At 41.9% G+C, this 19,413-nt stretch overlaps 1 protein-coding gene and 1 pseudogene across 2 annotated transcripts in view; one reads left to right on the forward strand and one right to left on the reverse strand.

Moving 5' to 3' along the window:
• The window catches only part of Fam65b (family with sequence similarity 65, member B), a 105,614-nt gene extending 87,378 nt beyond the window's left edge, over nt 1-18,236 (forward strand). For both annotated transcript variants that reach the window (XM_013035247.1, XM_013035249.1), the window contains exons 16-22: nt 918-1,053; nt 3,220-3,381; nt 4,939-5,097; nt 9,079-9,281; nt 10,395-10,478; nt 12,205-12,295; nt 17,550-18,236. In XM_013035247.1, coding sequence (XP_012890701.1) covers nt 918-1,053; nt 3,220-3,381; nt 4,939-5,097; nt 9,079-9,281; nt 10,395-10,478; nt 12,205-12,295; nt 17,550-17,650 — 936 coding nt within the window. In that variant the 3' untranslated portion in view covers nt 17,651-18,236. The remainder of the gene's footprint in view (nt 1-917; nt 1,054-3,219; nt 3,382-4,938; nt 5,098-9,078; nt 9,282-10,394; nt 10,479-12,204; nt 12,296-17,549) is intronic.
• Nucleotides 6,050-6,385, reverse strand: LOC106000057 (annotated as a pseudogene).
• Nucleotides 18,237-19,413: the final 1,177 nt, after the last annotated feature.

Here is a 19,413-nt window from a genome sequence, read left to right on the forward strand (position 1 = left end):
TAGGGCAAGTGACTTAACTTCTCCTTGCTTCAGTTTCCTCATCACTTAATGGGAGGTATCATATAGGGTCTGCTTCATTGGGCCATTGTAAGAATTAACAGGAGTTCAGACCAATGTCTGGTACATAGTGAGCCCTCTGACTGTAATCATGACTATTATACAATCAGTACAATCAGTTGTTAATTGTCAACTTATAAACAAGAAAATAAAACCACACTATACAAAAACTACTGCACGTGTAAGACAAATTTTCTGTGTATAAACAGAAAAATTTTGAATTTCAAAAAGGAAAATCAGATTTATAGTACATCAAAGGAAAGATAAAGCCAGGTATGGTGGCTTATCCCTGTTATCTGGGCATTTGGGAGGCAGAGACAGGAGGATAACCAGTTCTAGACTATTTAGGCTATATATTGAGACTCTGTCTCAATAACATACATATATACACACATGTTCTCATATACACACAAATGGAAAGGGAACTTTATAGAGTAATTTGTTGCTCTACTAAGAAACTTCCAGAATATTTATAGGCATAAAAAAAGTTTAAAGCCAACAAAAGCAGATCCAATTTCATCAGATGGTACATCTGGCAGGGAATGAGACCATGGTGAGGCTGGGACCAGAGCCTCTCATTAAGCATCAATTGAGTCTGTTAAACATCACTGATACTTAAGAAGGATGAATCTGTGGGTGAGTGTGGATGGGAGGGGAAATCTGGGAGAGAGCAAGGGAAGGGATAACATTATCCAAAAAGAAATATATTCTTTACCTGACTTATGAAACTGTAACCCCTCTGTACATCACCTTTATAATAACAATAAAAAAAAATTTTTAAAGAAGGATGAATCTGGGAAGGGAATGTTGAATCAACAGCAATGTAATTGCAATGGTGTTATTTTTCTTTTTCTTATCAGCAAATTGTTTTCTCCAGCAAAACCCCTTTTGTAGCCAGGAATCTCTTGGAGAAGCTTTCTAGGCAGATCCAAGTGATGGAGAAGCTGTCAGCTGTCAGTGATGAGCACATAGGGAACATCAGCTCTGTGATAGAAGGTGAGCCATCCCTAGCTTTACCACCACACACCAAACCCCGAAACACCCCCCCCCAGCAGCCTGCACCTGTTCATTGCTTTGCCAGGAAGATAAACAGGTATTCTTAGGCCATAGTACAGGGTAAGATCTCCATACTGTGGACTTGGTTGTGCCACACTAAAGCCTCTGAGTCAAGCCAGAGCCATAGCACCTTTCCTGTAGAACCTCTACCTCCAAAAGTCAGATACTAGTGTTCAAACAGAAATGGCATCCACCCCAGGCAATGTCTCAGGTAGCATGTCATGGGGTTTGTTCTCATACAGAGAGTTGGCTAAGACAATGCCCTTAGCAGGTGGATGTCTCATGAAAGATGCGGGGCTGTGTGGATGCAGAGGCCCTCAGGGTGATCCCTGGTTGTAAGAGCTTTAGAGGCAGAACTTGACATGGGGAAGATGCCTCAGGCTCTTTATTTTTGTGTTTTTTAATTCATTACATTTGTTTAAAGCATATATTAGTTATATGTGCTTTTTTAATATACATATAGACATGTGTATGTGTATATCTATATATCTATAGCTATCTATCTATCTATCTATCTATCTATCTATATGTATGTATTTTGGTCAGTTGGTTGGTTTTGTACTAATACTGGGGCTCAAACTCAAGCCTGGGACAGTCCCTTCACTTTCTCACTTAATGTTGGAGCCCTAGCACTTAATCACAGCTCCATTTGTGGCTTTTTGGTGGTGGTTAATTAGAGATAAAAAAGCATCACTGGGGCTGGGAAGGTGGCTCAGCGGTAGAGTGCATGCCTTACAAGCATGAGGCCCTGGGTTTGATTCCTCAGCACCACATAAACAGAAAAAGCCGGAAGTGGTGCTGTGGCTCAAGTGGTAGAGCGCTAGCCTTGAGCTGAAGAGCTGAGGGACAGCACCCAGACCCAGAGTTCAGACCCCATGACCGGCAAAAAAAAAATAGCATCACATACTTTCTTACCCAGGCTGTCTTCAAACCATGATCCTCAGATCTCAGCCTCCTGAGTAGCTAGAATTACAGGTATGAGCCACCAGCACCCAGCTATGTTAGTACTTTGATTGGAAATCATTCCCTCAATTGGCCTACATGTCTTTCATAAAGACTAGAGCTTCCATCTTTTCTTGCATCACATAGAAGTAGAAATAGGGGCTTCCAGGTAAGCTGGGATGCAGCCCAAAGCTCCCTTGAAGATCTCCCTGCATGGACTGGGAAGGTGGCTCAAGGTGGCCTTGCATGCATGTGGCCCTGGGTTCGATTCTTCAGCACCACATAAGCAGAAAAAGCTGGAAGTGGCGCTGTGGCTCAAGTTCTAGAGCTAACCTTAAGCTGAAGAGCTGAGGGACAGTGCCCAGGCCCAGAGTTCAGGCCCCACACCAGCAAAAAAAAAAAAAAAAATCTCCCTGCATGTCTGCCTCAGGTGTCCATTCCTATGAGAATGGTCTTAACAGGTCTGTAAGAGGCATGCAGAAGGCAGACATCCAGGTTGCATGTGACTCGTCTCTTCTCTGTCAAAGGCCCTCCCCCTTCATTGCTCCCTTCCATCCCTTTCAGGAAAAGTGTCCTGAGGCTGAGTCTCTGGTCTTGCATATATGTATTTGCTGTAAAGTTACAGGAGCCGGGCGCCGGTAGCTCATGCCTATAATCCTTGCTACTCAGGAGGCTGAGATCTGAGGATCTCAGTTCAAAGCCAGCCCAGGCAGGAAAGTCCATGAGATTCTTATCTCCAGTTAACCACCAGAAAACCAGAAGTGGCGCTGTGGCTCAAGTGGTAGAGTGCTAGCCTTGAGCTGAAGAGCTGAGGGACAGTGCCCAGGCCCAGAGTTCAAGCCCCATAACCGCCCCCCTCCCAAAAAAAAAAAGTTACAGGAGATGAGATACCTGGATGACTTTCTCAGGGCAGAGCTGTGGATTTGAGGTTACTGGAAGCCTGGCTTTGCCCTGTCAGGAAGTATTCCTTCTTGAGCTATCTCTGTTCTCTGGACCAGAGGAATTTTATAGTTGTTTTCAAATGAAAATCACAATCAAATCAAAAATAAAAATGAAAATCCCCTTGGGGATGGGACCCCACTCCTACCCTGTCCTGACCAGTGGTACATATCGCCGGCTTGTTGAAAACTCAGGTTGTGGGATGGGGCTGCTCCTCTTTTCCAGCCATCCCAGAATTTCACAAAAAGCTGTCTTTGCTGTCCTTCTGGACCAAGTGCTGCAGCCCAGTTGGAGTCTACCACAGCTCAGCCGACCGAGTGATGAAGCAGTTGGAGGCCAGCTTTGCCAGAACTGTAAACAAAGAATATCCAGGGCTTGCGGACCCAGGTATGGAACGGTGGTGGTTGCAGAATATTTGTCCTTCTATAGGAGAGTGAGTACTGTGGCATGCCCCTCACTCTTGCCCTATAGCCTAGAGGTGGGGTCCCATCAAGAGCAGCCCTGGAAAAGCAATATATGTCCTTCAGGGAAAACAATCTAATTAGATTTAAGACAAAGATGGTGAATGTGTTTTAATTCAGATGTTTAATTGTGATGGTTTACACAAGCAGTATGCGTGTGCATTGCTATTTAGGCTTGGACAGTTTGCCCTTTGGTGTCCATGGGAAGAATCAAGGTCCCCTACAGATAACCAAATCTGTGCTCAAGTTGCTGATATACAAGGTGATGTGGTGTGTTCGCATACCACCCATGCACATCTTTCCATAAGCTTAAAATCATCTCTGTGATGCTACAATGCTCCTAAGTGCTGCAAATAGTACTTAAACTGTGTCGATCAGGAAGTAATGACCAGGGTAAAAGACCTGTACTTGTTTAGTACAGATGAAGCGTCTTTACCCTGTATAGCTGTGGTATGCTGTTGGTTGGATTAGAAGATATAAGAGCACATGATAGACTCCTATTGACATAAGAAGCTGAGGTCTAAGGATCAAGGTTCAAAGCCTACCCAGGCAGGAAAGTCTGTGAGACTCTTATCTCCAGTTAACCACCAGAAAACCAGAAGGGGTGCTGTGGCTCAAAGGGCTGGAGCACTACCCTTGAGCTGAAGAGCTCAGGGACAGCACCCAGACCCAAAGTTTAAGCCTCATGGCTGACAAAAAACAAAACAACAACAAAAAAAGATGATATGTCATGATAGCAGAGGGTTTGTTTTCAGTAAAATGTCACCGATATGGATTGTTAAATGTACAACCACTTTGGAAAAACCAGAGCTGCTAGTGAAATTGACCATCTCCTACCACCCTAGGGTTAAACAATTGTGCTCTTAACTGTAAGAAGAGGAAAAAATGCTCATGTTCACAAGAAAAGACATGTATTGGTCAATGCATACTTTTATTTCCAAAAGTCAAACATTCAAATGCTCAAAACAAAAGAATGGATGAATGAATATAATCCTACTACAGGATGTTGCATAGTTTTAAAAAAAAAGTATATCCAAAAAGAAATGAACTCATTACCTGACTTCTGTAACCCCTGTGTACATCACCTTTATAATAACAATGAAAAACTTAAATAAAAATATATTGCTTCTTCAAGCAGCAATTTAGATGAGTCTCATAGATGCTTTGTGAAGTAAAACAAAAAGGTACAAATTCTAATTGTAGAATTTGTGTGGTTCAATTTGTGTGAGGGCAAAAGAATTCAAGGCACATTTATGTTGATAGAAATCAAGTTATCCATTCCACATGGGAGGGGTGGCTGGCAAGCTCCAACCTGCAAAGGGACACAGGAAAAGCTGATGGCAGGCTGGGATCTTCCACATCTTGACCTAACTGGCAGTTCTGGAGGAGGTTCTATATATAAATGCCACCAGGTGGGAATGATTAGGTGAATGAATGAATGGTTCTGTTTCTTCAGCTGCTTTGTATTTCCTTTTCTGAGTAGTGTTTCGGACCCTGGTGTCCCAAATCCTGGACCGGGCTGAGCCTCTGCTTTCCTCCAGCCTCTCCTCAGAAGTGGTCACCGTTTTCCAGTATTATAGTTACTTTACAAGCCATGGTGTGAATGACCTGGAGAGTTACCTGAGCCAGCTGGCCAGGCAAGGTGAGTACCTTCTCTTGTCACACTGCAGATGCAGCTTAGTTTAGAGTTTTCTCGTGTGTGTGTGTGTGTGTGTGTGTGTGTGTGTGTTTTAGAGTTTTCTCATGTGTGTGTGTACACGTACACCCAGGTCTAGAACTCAGTGCCTGGGTTTTGTTCAAAGCTAGCACTCTTCCACTTGAGCCATAGCTCCACTTGGTGGTTCATTGGAGATAAGAGTGTCATGGGCTTTCCTTTTCAGGCTGGCTTTGAACCAGGAGCCCTAGTTCTCAGCCTCCTAAGTAGCTAAGATTACAGGAATGAGCCACTGGGGCCTGGTCCCCCTGGTCTTTTCTTTTCTTTTTAGATTATAAAAACTTCCTCTTTAATCATCTTGAAACAGAACAGATTTCTTGAGTAAAGTGGAAAGTTTCCAATACATTGAGAGATAAATCCACAAGTCACCATACATACAGTACACAGTAGGAAAAAATAAAATAGCAGGTTTATACAACCCCTGGTACAGCCATGGTCTGATTCTTAAAACACTTCCTCCCTCTGCCAAGTGCTCTACAGATACAGAGCACACCATGATTTCTGAGATGCCACTCAACTGAGCTTGAAGCCCACAAAGCACTCCTCGGCAGGGCTGTGGTGGTGGATCTACTCAAGAAGCAAAGCAAGCTGGGTGCCGGTGGCTCATGCCTGTAATCCTAGCTACTCAGGAGGCTGAGATCTGAGGATCATGGTTCAAAGCCAGCCTGGGCAAGGAAAGTTCATGAGACTCCTATCTCCAATTAACCACCAAAAAAACAGAAGTGGCGCTGTGGCTCAAGTGGTAGAGCGCTAGCCTTGAGCTGAAGAGCTGAGGGACAGCGCCCAGGCCCAGAGTTCAAGCTCCATGACTGACAAAAAAAAAAAAAAGCAAAGAAGTTTTCAACAGATTCAAATAGTGTATCAAACATGCTTAAAATATCAAAGTGAGAAATAAGAAAGCAACATAATCATGCTATGAAAAAGATGTTAGAAAGGACAGTTGTATGAGGCTTGAGGTTGAAAATGGTTCTCCAGCTTCATTTCTTTGGCTTGTTGGGTATTGGCCTCTGGAACAGCAAGATGTGAGGTTCTGGTTCATGCATCATATAATGAATGCATCCCTGATCTGTTGAGCACCAAGATTCCTCCATTCAGATTCAGACATCAAATGGGTTCTTGAAACAAGTTTGGCTATGTTCTTGGGTTACATGACATGCCAGTATTCAAACTCCTCGTCGTGGTATTTCTCCAAATGGTAAATTTATTTATACGACATGACACTCAGGCAGCCAGTTTCCAGCCATGAGCTCCTAACCTCCAAACACTCCCAATATCACACCCCCTGGTCTTTTTAATTACAGCTTTTAGTCATGGTAGTGCTCTCTCTCTCTCTCTCTCCTTCCCTCCCTTCTGTCCCCCTCCCTCTCTCCCCTCCCCCTCTCTCTTCCTTTCCCTCTCTCTTCCCCTCTCCCTCTTTCCCCTCCTCTCTCTCCCTCTCTCCCCTCCTCTCCCTCTCTCCCCCCCTCCTCCCTTTTAAACAACTTCTGAACCTTTAACATTAGTTAATAAAACAAGAATTTACTGAGCATTCTGGTCATGAACAGAGGTATAACATTAACAGGAAGCTTGTAACTGATTTAAGATTTAACTGTAAATTTTTTCTTTCATTAATATATTTGACATTTTTATGATCAGACCCACAGGCAATGCTACTTTGTATGGCTCTTTGTGATGGAGTTTTTCATCAACAATAGACAGAAATGGGTTTTACAAGAAGGCTAGGATAAAAGTGGGAAGGGAAGGTGGAGAATGAAATTTAAGACTATCCAGGGAAGGAGAGGGGCCAAATCGAGGGTAGGGTTTAAGCACTTCTAATATTGTCAATAAAGCATTTGAATACAGTACGAATCTCTCTGGGGGAGGAGCCAGGCTAGGAGCAGCTGGTTCTGGCTCGCGGGTTGGTGCTCCACAAATCCACAGGCCTTGGCCATTCAGATGGAAGGGGCAGGAGGAATGAGGTGTGTTCTCTAAGACTGGAGCAATATTAGCATGTCTGACGCAGACCTAGTCTCTACCCTGCTCTTTCAGAACATTAACCTGGCAATAACTGACATCATGTGGAATAGTAAAAGTCCTCTGTCTAGCTGAGAATACTCTTGTATAACTCACCAAAAAAGAATTTGGTACCAAAGACTGGGAAGAGAAAGCCAGGGTAGGAAGACCATATTCTAAGAGCACAAGGTCTCATTATATGATAGTGTCATTTCTTCCTTCCTTCCTTCCTTCTTTCCTTCCTTTCTTCCTTCCTTCCTTTCTTTCTTTCTTTCTGTCAGTCATGGGGCTTGAACTCTGGGCCTGAGTGCTGTTCCTCAGCTCTTCAGCTTAAGGCTAGTGCTCTACCACTTGAGCTACAGGGCCACTTTTCTAGTGGTTTATTGGAGATAAAGAGTTTCACAGACTTTCCTGCCCAGGATAGCTTTGAACCATGATCCTCAGATCTCAGCCTCCTGAGTAGCTAGGCTTACAGGCAGGAAGTACTGAAGACTCTTGTGACTGTCTCTTTACAGATAGCATGCCATTCCTGACTCATGACACCTGGCCAAACTGTCCCAAGGAGATTCGGACTCTACTGTTAGTCATAGTGTTTCCATAGTCTGAGTTCCCATAACTGAGTTTCTTCGTCAGGGCCTGGCCACCTCAGTATGTTCAAGGATTTACCTTGGATTACAATTTTTAGATAGCTGATATATGGAATACTGTAGGAAATATTTCTCTGTATTTTCTTTACTGTATATTTCTATATGTGACTACTAAATTCAACTGTGTTCTTATCAGCAGCCATTAGAGAACTTTGAAATAGAACTCTTAAGTTGGTAGAAATCTAACTTTGCATTTCCTCCCTGATTTGCCCCCCTCCTCATTATAATTACTCGAATTATTGGGACTTTACTCACCATCTTTATCATGGACTAGTTTTTCATAGACACTGGGTTTACTGTATATATGCTTTCGCTAAAAATACAGAGCACTGCCTTTTTAATTTTTTTTATCCTTAAATGGTTGTTCAAAGAGGTTTCAATTGAGCACATTGGTTTATAAGTACAATGCATCTTAGTCAATGTCATCTCTTTCATCATTCTGCCCCATCTCTCCCAACCCCACCTACCCTCTCAATTTTCCTAGTCCGCTTTTCACATATATACATTATTTTCCCACCCTGTATTTTCCTATCCTTTCTCTCTTTATCCCTCCCATTGACCTCAGCCCCCCTGACACCTCAAATGTCAGTTTACTGGGGTTCATTTTATTAGCCTGTAAGTTATTCAAAAGAGTTACGCTTGGGGGCTAGGAATGTGGCTTAGTAGTAGAGTGCTTGCCTGGTATGCATGAAGTCCTGGGTTTGATTCCTCAACATATACAAAGAAAAAGCCAGAAGTGGTGCTGTGGCTCAAGTGGTAGGGTGCTAGCCTTGAGCAAAAGCAGCTCAGGGACAGTGCCCCAGGCCCCTGAGTTCAAACCCCAGGACTAACAAAAAAAAAAAAGTTACATCCTTGGAATACTCCCCTACACATACCAAACTTCAGTTAATATGTTAGTATAGTATATATACATATGATCCTGTATTGTACATATTTACATACATATATTTATAATTTAGATCTGCCACATATGAGAGAAAACATACATCCTTTGGGGGGGGGGTCCGGTCATGGGGCCTGAACTCTGGGTCTGGGCGCTATCCCTCAGCTCTTCAGCTCAAGGCTAGCGCTCTACCACTTGAGCCACAACGCCACTTCCAGCTTTTTTCTTTTTGCTTATGTGGTGCTGAGGAATTGAACCCAGGGCCTTAGGCATGCAAGGCAAGCGCTCTACCACTGAGCCACCTTCCCAACCCCTATATTGACCTTTTTTAATGGCTACATTGTTGGACTAGCAGACCTTGAGCTCTGTTTCCTTCTTATCCTCTAGTTTCTGTGGTTCAGACTCTGCAGTCATTAAGGGATGAGAACCTGCTACAGATGGTTAGCGATCTTGTTGCCAGCAACCTCCCAGCCCAGCAGGAAGTGCTCAGGACTCTGGCCTTGCTGCTAACCCGAGATAACAATGAAGTCAGCGAGGCTGTGACACGGTACTTGACAGCTGCCTCCAAAAACCAGCACTTCAGGGAAAAGGTAAGAAGCCAACTCATGGCCACCCAGTCACAGCTTGTTTACATTTCTATCATTTACTATGACACTCATTCTCTGATAAATAAATAAATGTCTTATTAGTAATGTGTACTCTGTAAAACAACACTACAGAAATATAGTAGAGTGCCCTTGTAAGTCCAGCTTCCAGAGAAAATCATTAATAATTGTCTGTTCCTGGAGATTTCATCTAAATATGCTAGCATATGTAATTATATATTTTTATTTATTTATTTATTTTGGTCGGTTGTGGGGTCTGGGCGCTGTCCCTCAGCTCTTCAGCTCAAGGCTAGCACCCTACCACTTGAGCCACAGCGTCACTTCCGGCTCTTTCTGCTTATGTGGTGCTAAGGTTCGAACCCAGGGCTTTATGCATGCAAGGCAAGCACTCTACCACCTGAGCCCCCTTCCCAACCTTGTAATTATATATTTATTTTGTGTGTGTTCCAGTTCTAGGACTTGAACTCAGGGCCTGGGTGCCATCCCTGAACTCCTTTTGCTCAAGGCTAGCATTCTACCACTTGAGCCACAGCACCATGTCTGGCCTTTTTTTTTTTTTGGTCGGTCGTGGGGCTTGAACTCTGGGCCTGGGCGCTATCCTTCAGCTCTTCAGCTCAAAACTAGTGTGCTACCACTTAAGCTACAGCACCACTTCCTACTTTCTGGTGGTTTTATTGGCGAAAAGAGTCTTACAACCTTTCCTGTGCAGGCTGACTTTGAACCACCATCCTCAGATCTCAGCCTCCTGAGTAGCTAGGATTACAGGCGTGAGGCACTGAAACACCCAGCTATGTCTAGCTTTTTCTGTTTAGCTTATTGGGGATAAGAGTCTTGTAGCTTTTTCCTCCAACGCCCAGTTTAAGAAAAATTATTTTTATGTAGTTGGTTTTTTGAAGATTTGGTTTGGTTTGGTCTGGTCTTTTTGTAGTGTTAGGGATAGAATCTATTCTCTCAGAGTTATCTTCCCAGGCTGGTTTCGAACTGACATCCTCAGATGTTCAAGTAGCTGTGGTATGATCCACTGGCACCTATCCGTTACTGCCTTTTTCATTGTCAAGCAATTCATAGTGTCTCAGTGTATCTCTCCTCCTTTTTCAGGCCTTGCTCTACTACTGTGAAGCACTAACAAAAACTAACCTCCAACTCCAGAAGGCAGCTTGCCTGGCCCTGAGAAGCCTTGAGGTAAAGAACTGACTCAGGGGCTGGGAAGGTGACTCAGTGGTAGAACACTTGCCTTGCATGCCTGAGGCCCTGGGTTCGATTCCTCAGCACCACATAAGCAGGAAAAAAAAAAGCCGGGAGTGGCGCTGTGGCTCAAGTGGTAGAGCACTAGCCTTGAGCTGAAGAGCTGAGGGACAGCGCCTAGGCCCAGAGTTCAGGCCCCACAACCGGACTCAAAAAAAAAAAAAAGAACTGACTCAGAACCACCCCCTACCATGCACTTGTGCATGCATACACACATACATAAATACACACACACACACATACCATTTTTCCATTAGAGCCAGGCTAAGTCAAGTAGACACAGCAGCTTTCCCTCCATATTGGAAAGTTCCTCTTCTAGTGGTATATTTTACCTCCTTTCATCTATGTAGATGTGAGGTCCCTCAGTGGTAACTGCATAAGATTGGTGCAACAACAAGTAACAGGAAATGGTAATGTTTTGCAACAGACCACAGGAATCAGTCTGCCCTTGCATAAGTATTAGAGAAGTATTTAAGCCAAGTACTTGAAACACATGCCTGTAATCCTAGCTACTCAGGAGGCTAGATCTGAGGATCTCCAGGCAAAGCCAGCTCAGGCAGAAAAGTTGATGAGACTCTTCTGTACAGTTAACCACCAGAAAGCCAGAGATGGAGCTGTGGCTCAAGTGATAGAGCACTTGCCTTAAGAGATAAAGCTAAGGGACAAAGACCAGGCCCTGAGTTCAAGTCCTGGTATTGGCACAGAAAAAGGGAGAAAGGAAGGGAGGGAAGGAAGGAAGGAAGGAAACCCCAAAAGAGATAATAAGGTGATTTCACCAATATTTACACATGTATAGCAAATAGCATAGAAAAATGAAATTTGCAAAGAAGTATGAAAATTTAATGAGCCACTAAATTCCCAGACCCTTTTCATGAAACATTGTCTATGAAGCAGCTAACCAATCTTAACTGTGTCAGGGGAGGTGTTAGGGAGCCAGGGAAGAAAACTAAAATGTCAGTGGAAGAACAGTAAGGGCTGAGAATTCCCAACATGAAAGAGTTTACTTTTTAATGTTTGACCTCCCTTTTAAATGGGGAGGCTTTGAGAAAAGAAAAAGAAGTCCACACCTTAGAGCTTGCTAAAACCTTGGATGGGCACTGTGGACGAGGGGCAGGGACCTGTAGGCCTGGTAGGACATGAAAGGGATTAATGCCTCAAAAGAAAAAGTTAATGACCTGTGAAGAAAAACAACCGTGGGAAATTTTTCCTTCCTTGTTAGTTGGTCAAAAAATTACCTCTAGGTAGCCAAAAGAGTGACAAAATAGGGCTGATATCTTTGTTAGATTTCATAGAAATAAAAACACAGGGATCTTGCCTTGAATTCAGAGCTTTTTTGCTCAAGTTCATGCTCTACCACTTGAACCACAGCTTCACTTCTGGATTTTTGGTGGTTAAATGAAGATAAGAGTCTCACAGACTTCATTGCATACATAGGCTAGTTTCTCAGCTTCCTAAATAGCTAGGATTACAGGTGTGAGCCACCAGCACCAAGTAGAATCTATATTTTTAAGATGCTTCGTAACTGATCCTAGGATACTCGACTAGGGTTACAAACCCCTAAGTAAAAGTTTTTTAAAGTTCCTGCCAGTGGTGAAATTCTAAGTGTCATAAAACCCTAGTCCTGGATGTCAGAGTGCTATTTAAACTGTGTTCTCCTCAATAGGCTACTGAATGTATTAAAATGCTGGTGACATTGTGTCAGTCTGATACAGAAGAAATCAGAAATGTGGCCTCAGAAACCCTCTTGTCTCTGGGTGAGTGTTGTTTGTTTTTACATAATTGTTTATTTCCAAAAGAAATGTTAAGGAAGTTTCATGTCCATTGTTTTAGCAGTTTCTCCACCCTAGGCTGTAAAACACACACGCACGCACGCACCCACGCACGCACCTCACTGGACATTAAGAGCCAGCGTTATTCTCCAGTCTTATAGAGTTTTGTTCATCTGTGCCCTACTTGGAACAAGGAACATAGAAGTCAAGCATAAAGCAGAGGCATTAGATATCCCAGTTGGATTGCCACTCCAAATGGCACACATCAGAAGACAGTGATTGACTAAGGAAACTGGGATGTCTTCCCAGGGGATATTGTGCACCTCAGCACCAACCCTCACCCTGTCCCTGGGGTGACTGCACTGCTTACCTGAGCCCTGCCACCAAAGAAAACAACCAAAGATGGTTATTTTATTTTGTAATATTCAGATAAATCTCCCCTCTTTACTTTTAAAAAGACTCATGCCTTGCATTTCCTATACATACATATAAATGTTTATGTATATATGTACATACATGGATAGATAAATATACACACATTCATCGTAAGTATATATATGTGATACTGGAATTTGAATTTAGAACTTGGCTTGCTAGGCAGGTGTTGTACTGCTGAGTGATGCCCCCAGCCCTTTTTGCTTTCCTCATTTTTCTGAACAGAGTTCACCTGAAGTGGCCTGGACTGAGATCCTCCTATTTACACTTCCCAAGTAGCTAGGATGACAGACACCTGCCAGTGGACCTAGCTATTGATTGGATTGAATTTCCACTGTTTTTTTGCCTGAGGCTGACCTCTAATGGTAATCCTCCAGATCTCCATTAGCTAGAATTACAGGCCTGAGTGATTGGGCTCTGATCCTTAGCTTTTCTGCTCAAGGCTGATGCTTTACTACTTGAGACACTCCACTTCCAGCATTTGGTGATTCATTGAAAAGTCTCACGGACTTTTCTGACCAGTCTGGCTTCAAACTGTCAGCCTTAGAACTCAGCTTCCCAAGTAGATAGGATTACAGGCATGAGCCACTGATGCCCAGCCATACTTTTATTCTTATAAAGGAATTTAGGAAAGAGAAGTGTACGTAGTTGTTACAAATAATTGTATTATAACAAAATACTCTTACAGTCTTAAAACTATCTTCTGAATATATATATAAAATATAATATAATCTGAAAATAAAACTCCCTAGTTGGACTCTAGTATCTTAATCATGTAAAGGAGACTCATATCTTTATAATCACCATGAAAATCCCATTCACTTTTAGGCCTTCTTTCTTACAGTTACAGGATTAAGACGACTTTGTTCTGCTATTGAATCCATCATTCATTGTTCAGGAAACTTAGCCAGCATATGTTTGTTCAAAGGATAAAACAGTTATTACTTATATAGTTTTAGGTATAAAAGTTATTTAATGCTCCGAAATGCACTATTAGTTTATACTCACTTATCCCTTAGTGTTGTGAAAAGTTTTAAATAAACAGAACAGATATTTGTAAAGTATAGCTAATGATGTTCTCTTTCTTTTTTATTCTTTTTCTTTCTCTCTCCCCCTTCTCCCTCCTTCTCTCCCTCTCCCTCCCCTCTCCCCGTCTCCTTCTCCCTTTCTCCCTCTTCCCCTCCCTTTTTTTTGCTAAGCAAAACCAAAAAACTAAAAAACACAGCTCTACCTCTTGAGGCATCCCCCAGCCCTTTTGTATTGGAATTTTGTTTCTGAAGTAAGGTTTCATTAATTTTGCTTCAAACTAGAATTGCTCTTCTTTCCATTTCTCAAGTAGTTGGGCTCATGGGCATGCACCAACAGGTTTGACCCTCTGCCCACTCTTAAGCTAAGAAATGTATACCCATGGAATGCACCCCAAGATTCCATGGAGCTGCACAAACAGCAATATCTCTAGGAATTATCAGCTTTCCTGCCTCCATTCTCACCCCAGCACCGTGTACTCTACACCATCAGTTCAGGGCTAGCCACATTGACTGTGCATACACTTGCCACTGCTTTATGCCTGGGCATAAAGCAAGACTCTACCTTGAAAAAATGCAGAAAGGGACTTAAATGTGTGGCTTAAATAATAAAATTTCTGCCTGAGTTCAGTCCCCAGTAGTGGGGGTGAGGGGAATTGCTTGGGTCCAAAAGTGTTTCAGAGTTTGAGAACAGCCTGGGCTATATAAAAAACCCTATCTCAAAAACACTAAAACACAATGGAATATTATGCAGCCATTAGAAATGACAAAATAATGGCATTTGCCATTATTATGGATGGAGCTAGAAGGAATCATGTTGAGCGAGGTAAGCCAAGAACGAAGAGACAAACAGTACATGGTCTCCCTGATAAGTGGATGCTAAATCCAAAATGTTAGGTGATATGACAAAACTAACAGGACTTAAGAAACAAAGAACTCTCACTCATCTGGTCGAACCACTACTAAATATCCCCATGCTGCTGATCACATATATGGTATATAACATGTGAACACCGTTATATATTACAGACTGTGATAGACAATTTGCTCCAGGAAAGTTAGAATGAACTTGTGACTTTAAATGAGCATCATTATTCCACAATACTGTGAATTTCGGAAATTATGTAATCACTTAATCACAATCAAAAAAAAAAAAAGAACCTGGGGAAGGGAGGGAGGGAGGGGATGGTAGGGGGAAAACAATGGAGGGGGTAACAATGTTCAAGAGGAAGTGTACTCATTACCTCACTCATGTAACTGTAACCCTCTATATAGTATCTTTACAATAAAAAATAAAAAAAAACACTAAAACAATAATACCCAAACAAAAGTTCCAGTCAATAGCATGGAGGTTGAATAACTTCCCAGCTGACACTCAGACCCAGCCAGGCACTAAAAACCCTTTTACCGGGGCTGGGAAAGTGGCTCAGTGGTAGAGCGCTTGCCTTGCATGCCAGAAGCCCTGGGTTCAATTCCTCAGCACCACATAAGCAAAAAGAAAAAAGCCGGAAGTGGCGCTGTGGCTCAAGTGGTAGAGCACTAGCCTTGAGCTGAAGAGCTGAGGGACAGTGCCTAGGCCCAAAGTTGAGGCCCACGACTGGACCCCCCCCCAAAAAAAAAGAAAAAAAAAAACCTTTTACCACTAGAGTCAGATTCTAGGGCAAAAGCAAATATCTCTAAACTATTCTTAATTAAACCAGAAGCTGGCCTGGTATTTATCAGTAATTCTTCAAATAACACTTGTTTCTGGGGAAGGGGCAGTTACAGGAGGAGGGGAGGGGTTTGTCTCTTCATTTCCTGCTATTAGCCGGGAAGGTCTTATTTTTAGCTTGCTTTAAATATTGAACTCTTACATAAACATTTGCATCAAGAGTTCTACTCCAAGTCAGGCACCAGTGGTTCACATGTGAGTCTTATCTCCAGTAAACTACTCAAAAAAGCTGGAAATGGCACTGTGGCTTAAGTGGTAGAGCACTCACCTTGAGCAAAAGAAACTCAGGGACAGCACTCAGGTCCAGAGTTTAAGCCCCAGGACCAGCAAAAAAAAAAAAAAAAAAATCAGAGTTCTACTCCAAAATAACCAGAACTTGAAAACTACCTCCAAAAAAACAAGCTCTTACATTGACTTTTTTTAAATCTACATCAGACTTTAGATATTTGAAGGGCTTTTTTCCCACATCCCATTATAAAAATTATTACACCCCTTTCCTAAAACTTGCATATCAAGAATCCCTTTTAGGAAGTGGAGGTATGGCTCAGGTGGGAGAGTACCAGCCCTGAGTGACAAAAGCCAAGTGAGAACACAAGACCCTGAATTTAAATCACACACACACACACACACACACTGGTTTCTCTGTTGTTTTCCTCTGCTTAAGCATAACTTTTAACAGTTTTGTCTCTCTGGAACTAAATGAAACCTTGCATATTATCATGTCTCTGTCCTTCACATATGCTAAGCATACCCTTTACCTCTGAGCTATATCTCTAACCCTCATTTTTCTCTGTAAAGTAGGATGAGAACAACAAAAAAGTCTTGAAAATAGCATGTTAGCTGGCCATGAGATTGCTGTGAATTAAACCAAATTAGCTGTTGTCTTACAAAAGACAGCTGCTTTACTGTATGTTTATAAGGCAGAGTCATCTTCACTTATGCTTGAAGGCCTACATTTGAAGTTACCAATGATTATTTAAATGTATAGATATATAGTGCTTGTAATAAACTTTGTGTCAAAGGTCAGCTCACTGAAGTCAAGAATAAGCCATATAGCCGGGCGCCAGTGGCTCACACCTGTAATCCTAGCTACTCAGGAGGCTGAGATCTGAGGATCACAGGTCAAAGCCAGCCCAGGCAGGAAAGTCCATGAGACTCTTAATCTCCAATTCACCACCAGAAAACCAGAAATGGTACTGTGGCTCAAGTGGTAGAGGGCTAGTCTTGAGTTGAAGAGCTCAGAGATAGTGCCCAGGCCCAGAGTTCAAGCCCTACAACAGGCAAAAAAAAAAGCCATATTGAAATCCCAAATGCACTTAAAATATAATCTAGATATATAAATTACCAGCATCAGATGGCTATAAGACTTCTACTTTGTTACATAACTTGGCATTCTTTTGATCTCTGGTCTTAGCTCTGAGGTTCTTGGTGTTCTAAATATTGTCTAGGAATCAATAACATGATTAGCATAATACAGGATGGCCGGGTGCTGGTGGTTCATGTCACCAGCCAATCTGAGCTACTCAGGAGGCTGAGATCTGAGCATCTCAAGCCAGCCCAGGCAGAAAAGTACATGAGACTGATATCTCCAATTAAACACAAAAAAGCCAGAAGTGGAGCTGTGGCAAGTGATAAAGCTGTACCCTTGAGCAAAAAGCCAAAGCATAGCACCCAGGACCTGAATTCAAGCCCCAGTACTGGCACCAAAACTAATAATGGAAATAATAATACAGGATGGCTTTTCTTAAACAGAGCAAATGCTTATAATAGTAATGCAAGTTTTGGAATATAGCTCAGTAGTAGGTGCTAGCCTAGCTTACCCAAGCCCTGGGTTGATTCCTAGGCACCATGAAAAACCACTAAAGGGCTGGGATGTAGCTCAGCAGCAAAGTGCTTGCCTAGCCAATACAAGGTTCTAAGTTCAGTCCCCAGTACCAAAAAAGACAAAAAAAGAAAAACCACTGAAGTAGCAATTCATATGGATGCCATTGATATAAATTTGTTTTGCATGATAAATAAAAATGTTTAAAAGTTTGAAGTAGTATTCCTAATTAATGCTGTATTCCAGGAGAAGATGGGCGACTGGCATATGAACAGCTGGACAGATTTCCTCGAGACTGTGTTAAAGTTGGAGGTCGTCATGGAACTGAAGTTGCCACAGCCTTTTAATTACACGTTAACTCCATTATAACCACTGCCCAAATTTCTAGCCCTTTTTGTTTTGAAGGTGGTGTGGTTTTGCTGGACTGTTAACTAGAACCTCATGTTCTGCTGAGTTGGTCTGGAAATGTGATGTGTTATAGAAAGAATTCAGTCCGGTTCCACAGTACCTGTTTTTTCTCTTTGGCCATTAGCACAGGGCTATGTATAATAAAGTAGATTATATCATTATTGTCTGACAGTACTTAAATCTATTTTGTGTCTGAATACAATTGGAATTTGAAAATAGCCATCTTTGTACATTTGGGGGAAGTACTACTCTTAAGTTTGAAAACCATCATGTGAGATTTCAATAAATGTCATATTCCTTGCAGGTCTTCTCTGTTGTTTCCAGGGTTGAGTGCCCTTTTAGCTACTTAACTTCACTTTAAATACAAAGCACAAAGAAAGAATTTCTTCAAGTAAAGTTTGTCTACCAATCTCAGCAAGATAAACCATTGTTAAGAGTAATTTTTTTTAATTTTTACTTGTGTAAGCTCCACTACTTTTTGCCTCCCATCCTTAAAAATTCCCTAGTAATCTTTCCATTATGGTTTTAAAAAAAAGGAAAAATAGTAATGAAAAACTTTTTTCCAGATGGAATCTACATCTTCGAGACTGTCTCTGTAGGTAGGCTGGCCTCAAACGCACAATCCTCTTGCCTTGGTCCTGTGAGTGCTAGAAATGTGTGCCACTATGCAAGGCTCCAAAAACTAAAACTTATGCTTAAACTTTTTTTTTTTTTTAAATCAGTCATGGGGCTTGAACTTGAGGCTTGAGCGCTATCCTAAACTCTTCTATTCAAAGCTAGCACTCTTACCACTTTGAGCCACTGAGCCACTTCTGGTTTTCTGGTAGGTAGTTGGAGATAAGTGTCTCACAAACTTTCCTGCCCAAACTGGCTTTGAACTGTGATCCTCAGATCTCAGCCTCCTGAGTAGTGAAAATTATAGGTGTGTGCCACCAGTGCCCAGCTTTATGCTTAAATTTTTTAAAAAATATTTCACAAAAGCCATTTTATGATACTCTTACATAAAGGTACTTTGCTGCTAAGACAAATAAAACCAAAAGCCATGGATTTAGACATCTGTGATAGTCTTGAAGTAGAAATCTGGGATGGATAGGGATGAAGAGGCATGGAAACAGGGTTTCTGCTTCTGTCCAAATGACCATGAGATTGAGAAGGGTGTCTTGTGGGATGGAAACTGTCCCTAGAGAAGCCATTCAACTGCAGTTGAGATTCTCTGGCCAGAGTTAAAAGAGCAACACCCATTTATTGCTTCGGTAGCAAGATAGCAGGTCCATTCAAAAAAGTACAAGACCATTCAGTAGCTCGTTTCTTCCTCTAAAAGATGGGGTATGCCAAGGTATCAAAAACAACATATATAAGTGTAAACTGTGGAATATCAAATGTATGCTGGATGTGTGTATATAAAGTCTCACTTAGATGTATTTTCAATATTTTCATTTTAGCAAGACTTTTAAAAAAGGATCGATACCACTTTAAAGTGAAAATTGTTTGCCAGGCTTCTGGCAAAAAAAAAAAAAAGTTCTTTTGACTGTGAAGTTCTAATGTACATTATTTGTAAATTTATAAATATTACATATGCATATATTCATCACTTTAAAGGAGCATTGTACAGTCTATAGTTAGTATTGTTAACAGTCTTACATTAAATGATTGGAGTGCTTTTTATAAAGTCAAATCACAGATATTACATGGCTTTGTTCCT

This window comes from Dipodomys ordii, unplaced genomic scaffold (genome assembly GCF_000151885.1).
Source record: "Dipodomys ordii isolate 6190 unplaced genomic scaffold, Dord_2.0 Scaffold206, whole genome shotgun sequence".
In the NCBI taxonomy this organism is placed as follows: Eukaryota; Metazoa; Chordata; class Mammalia; order Rodentia; family Heteromyidae; genus Dipodomys; species Dipodomys ordii.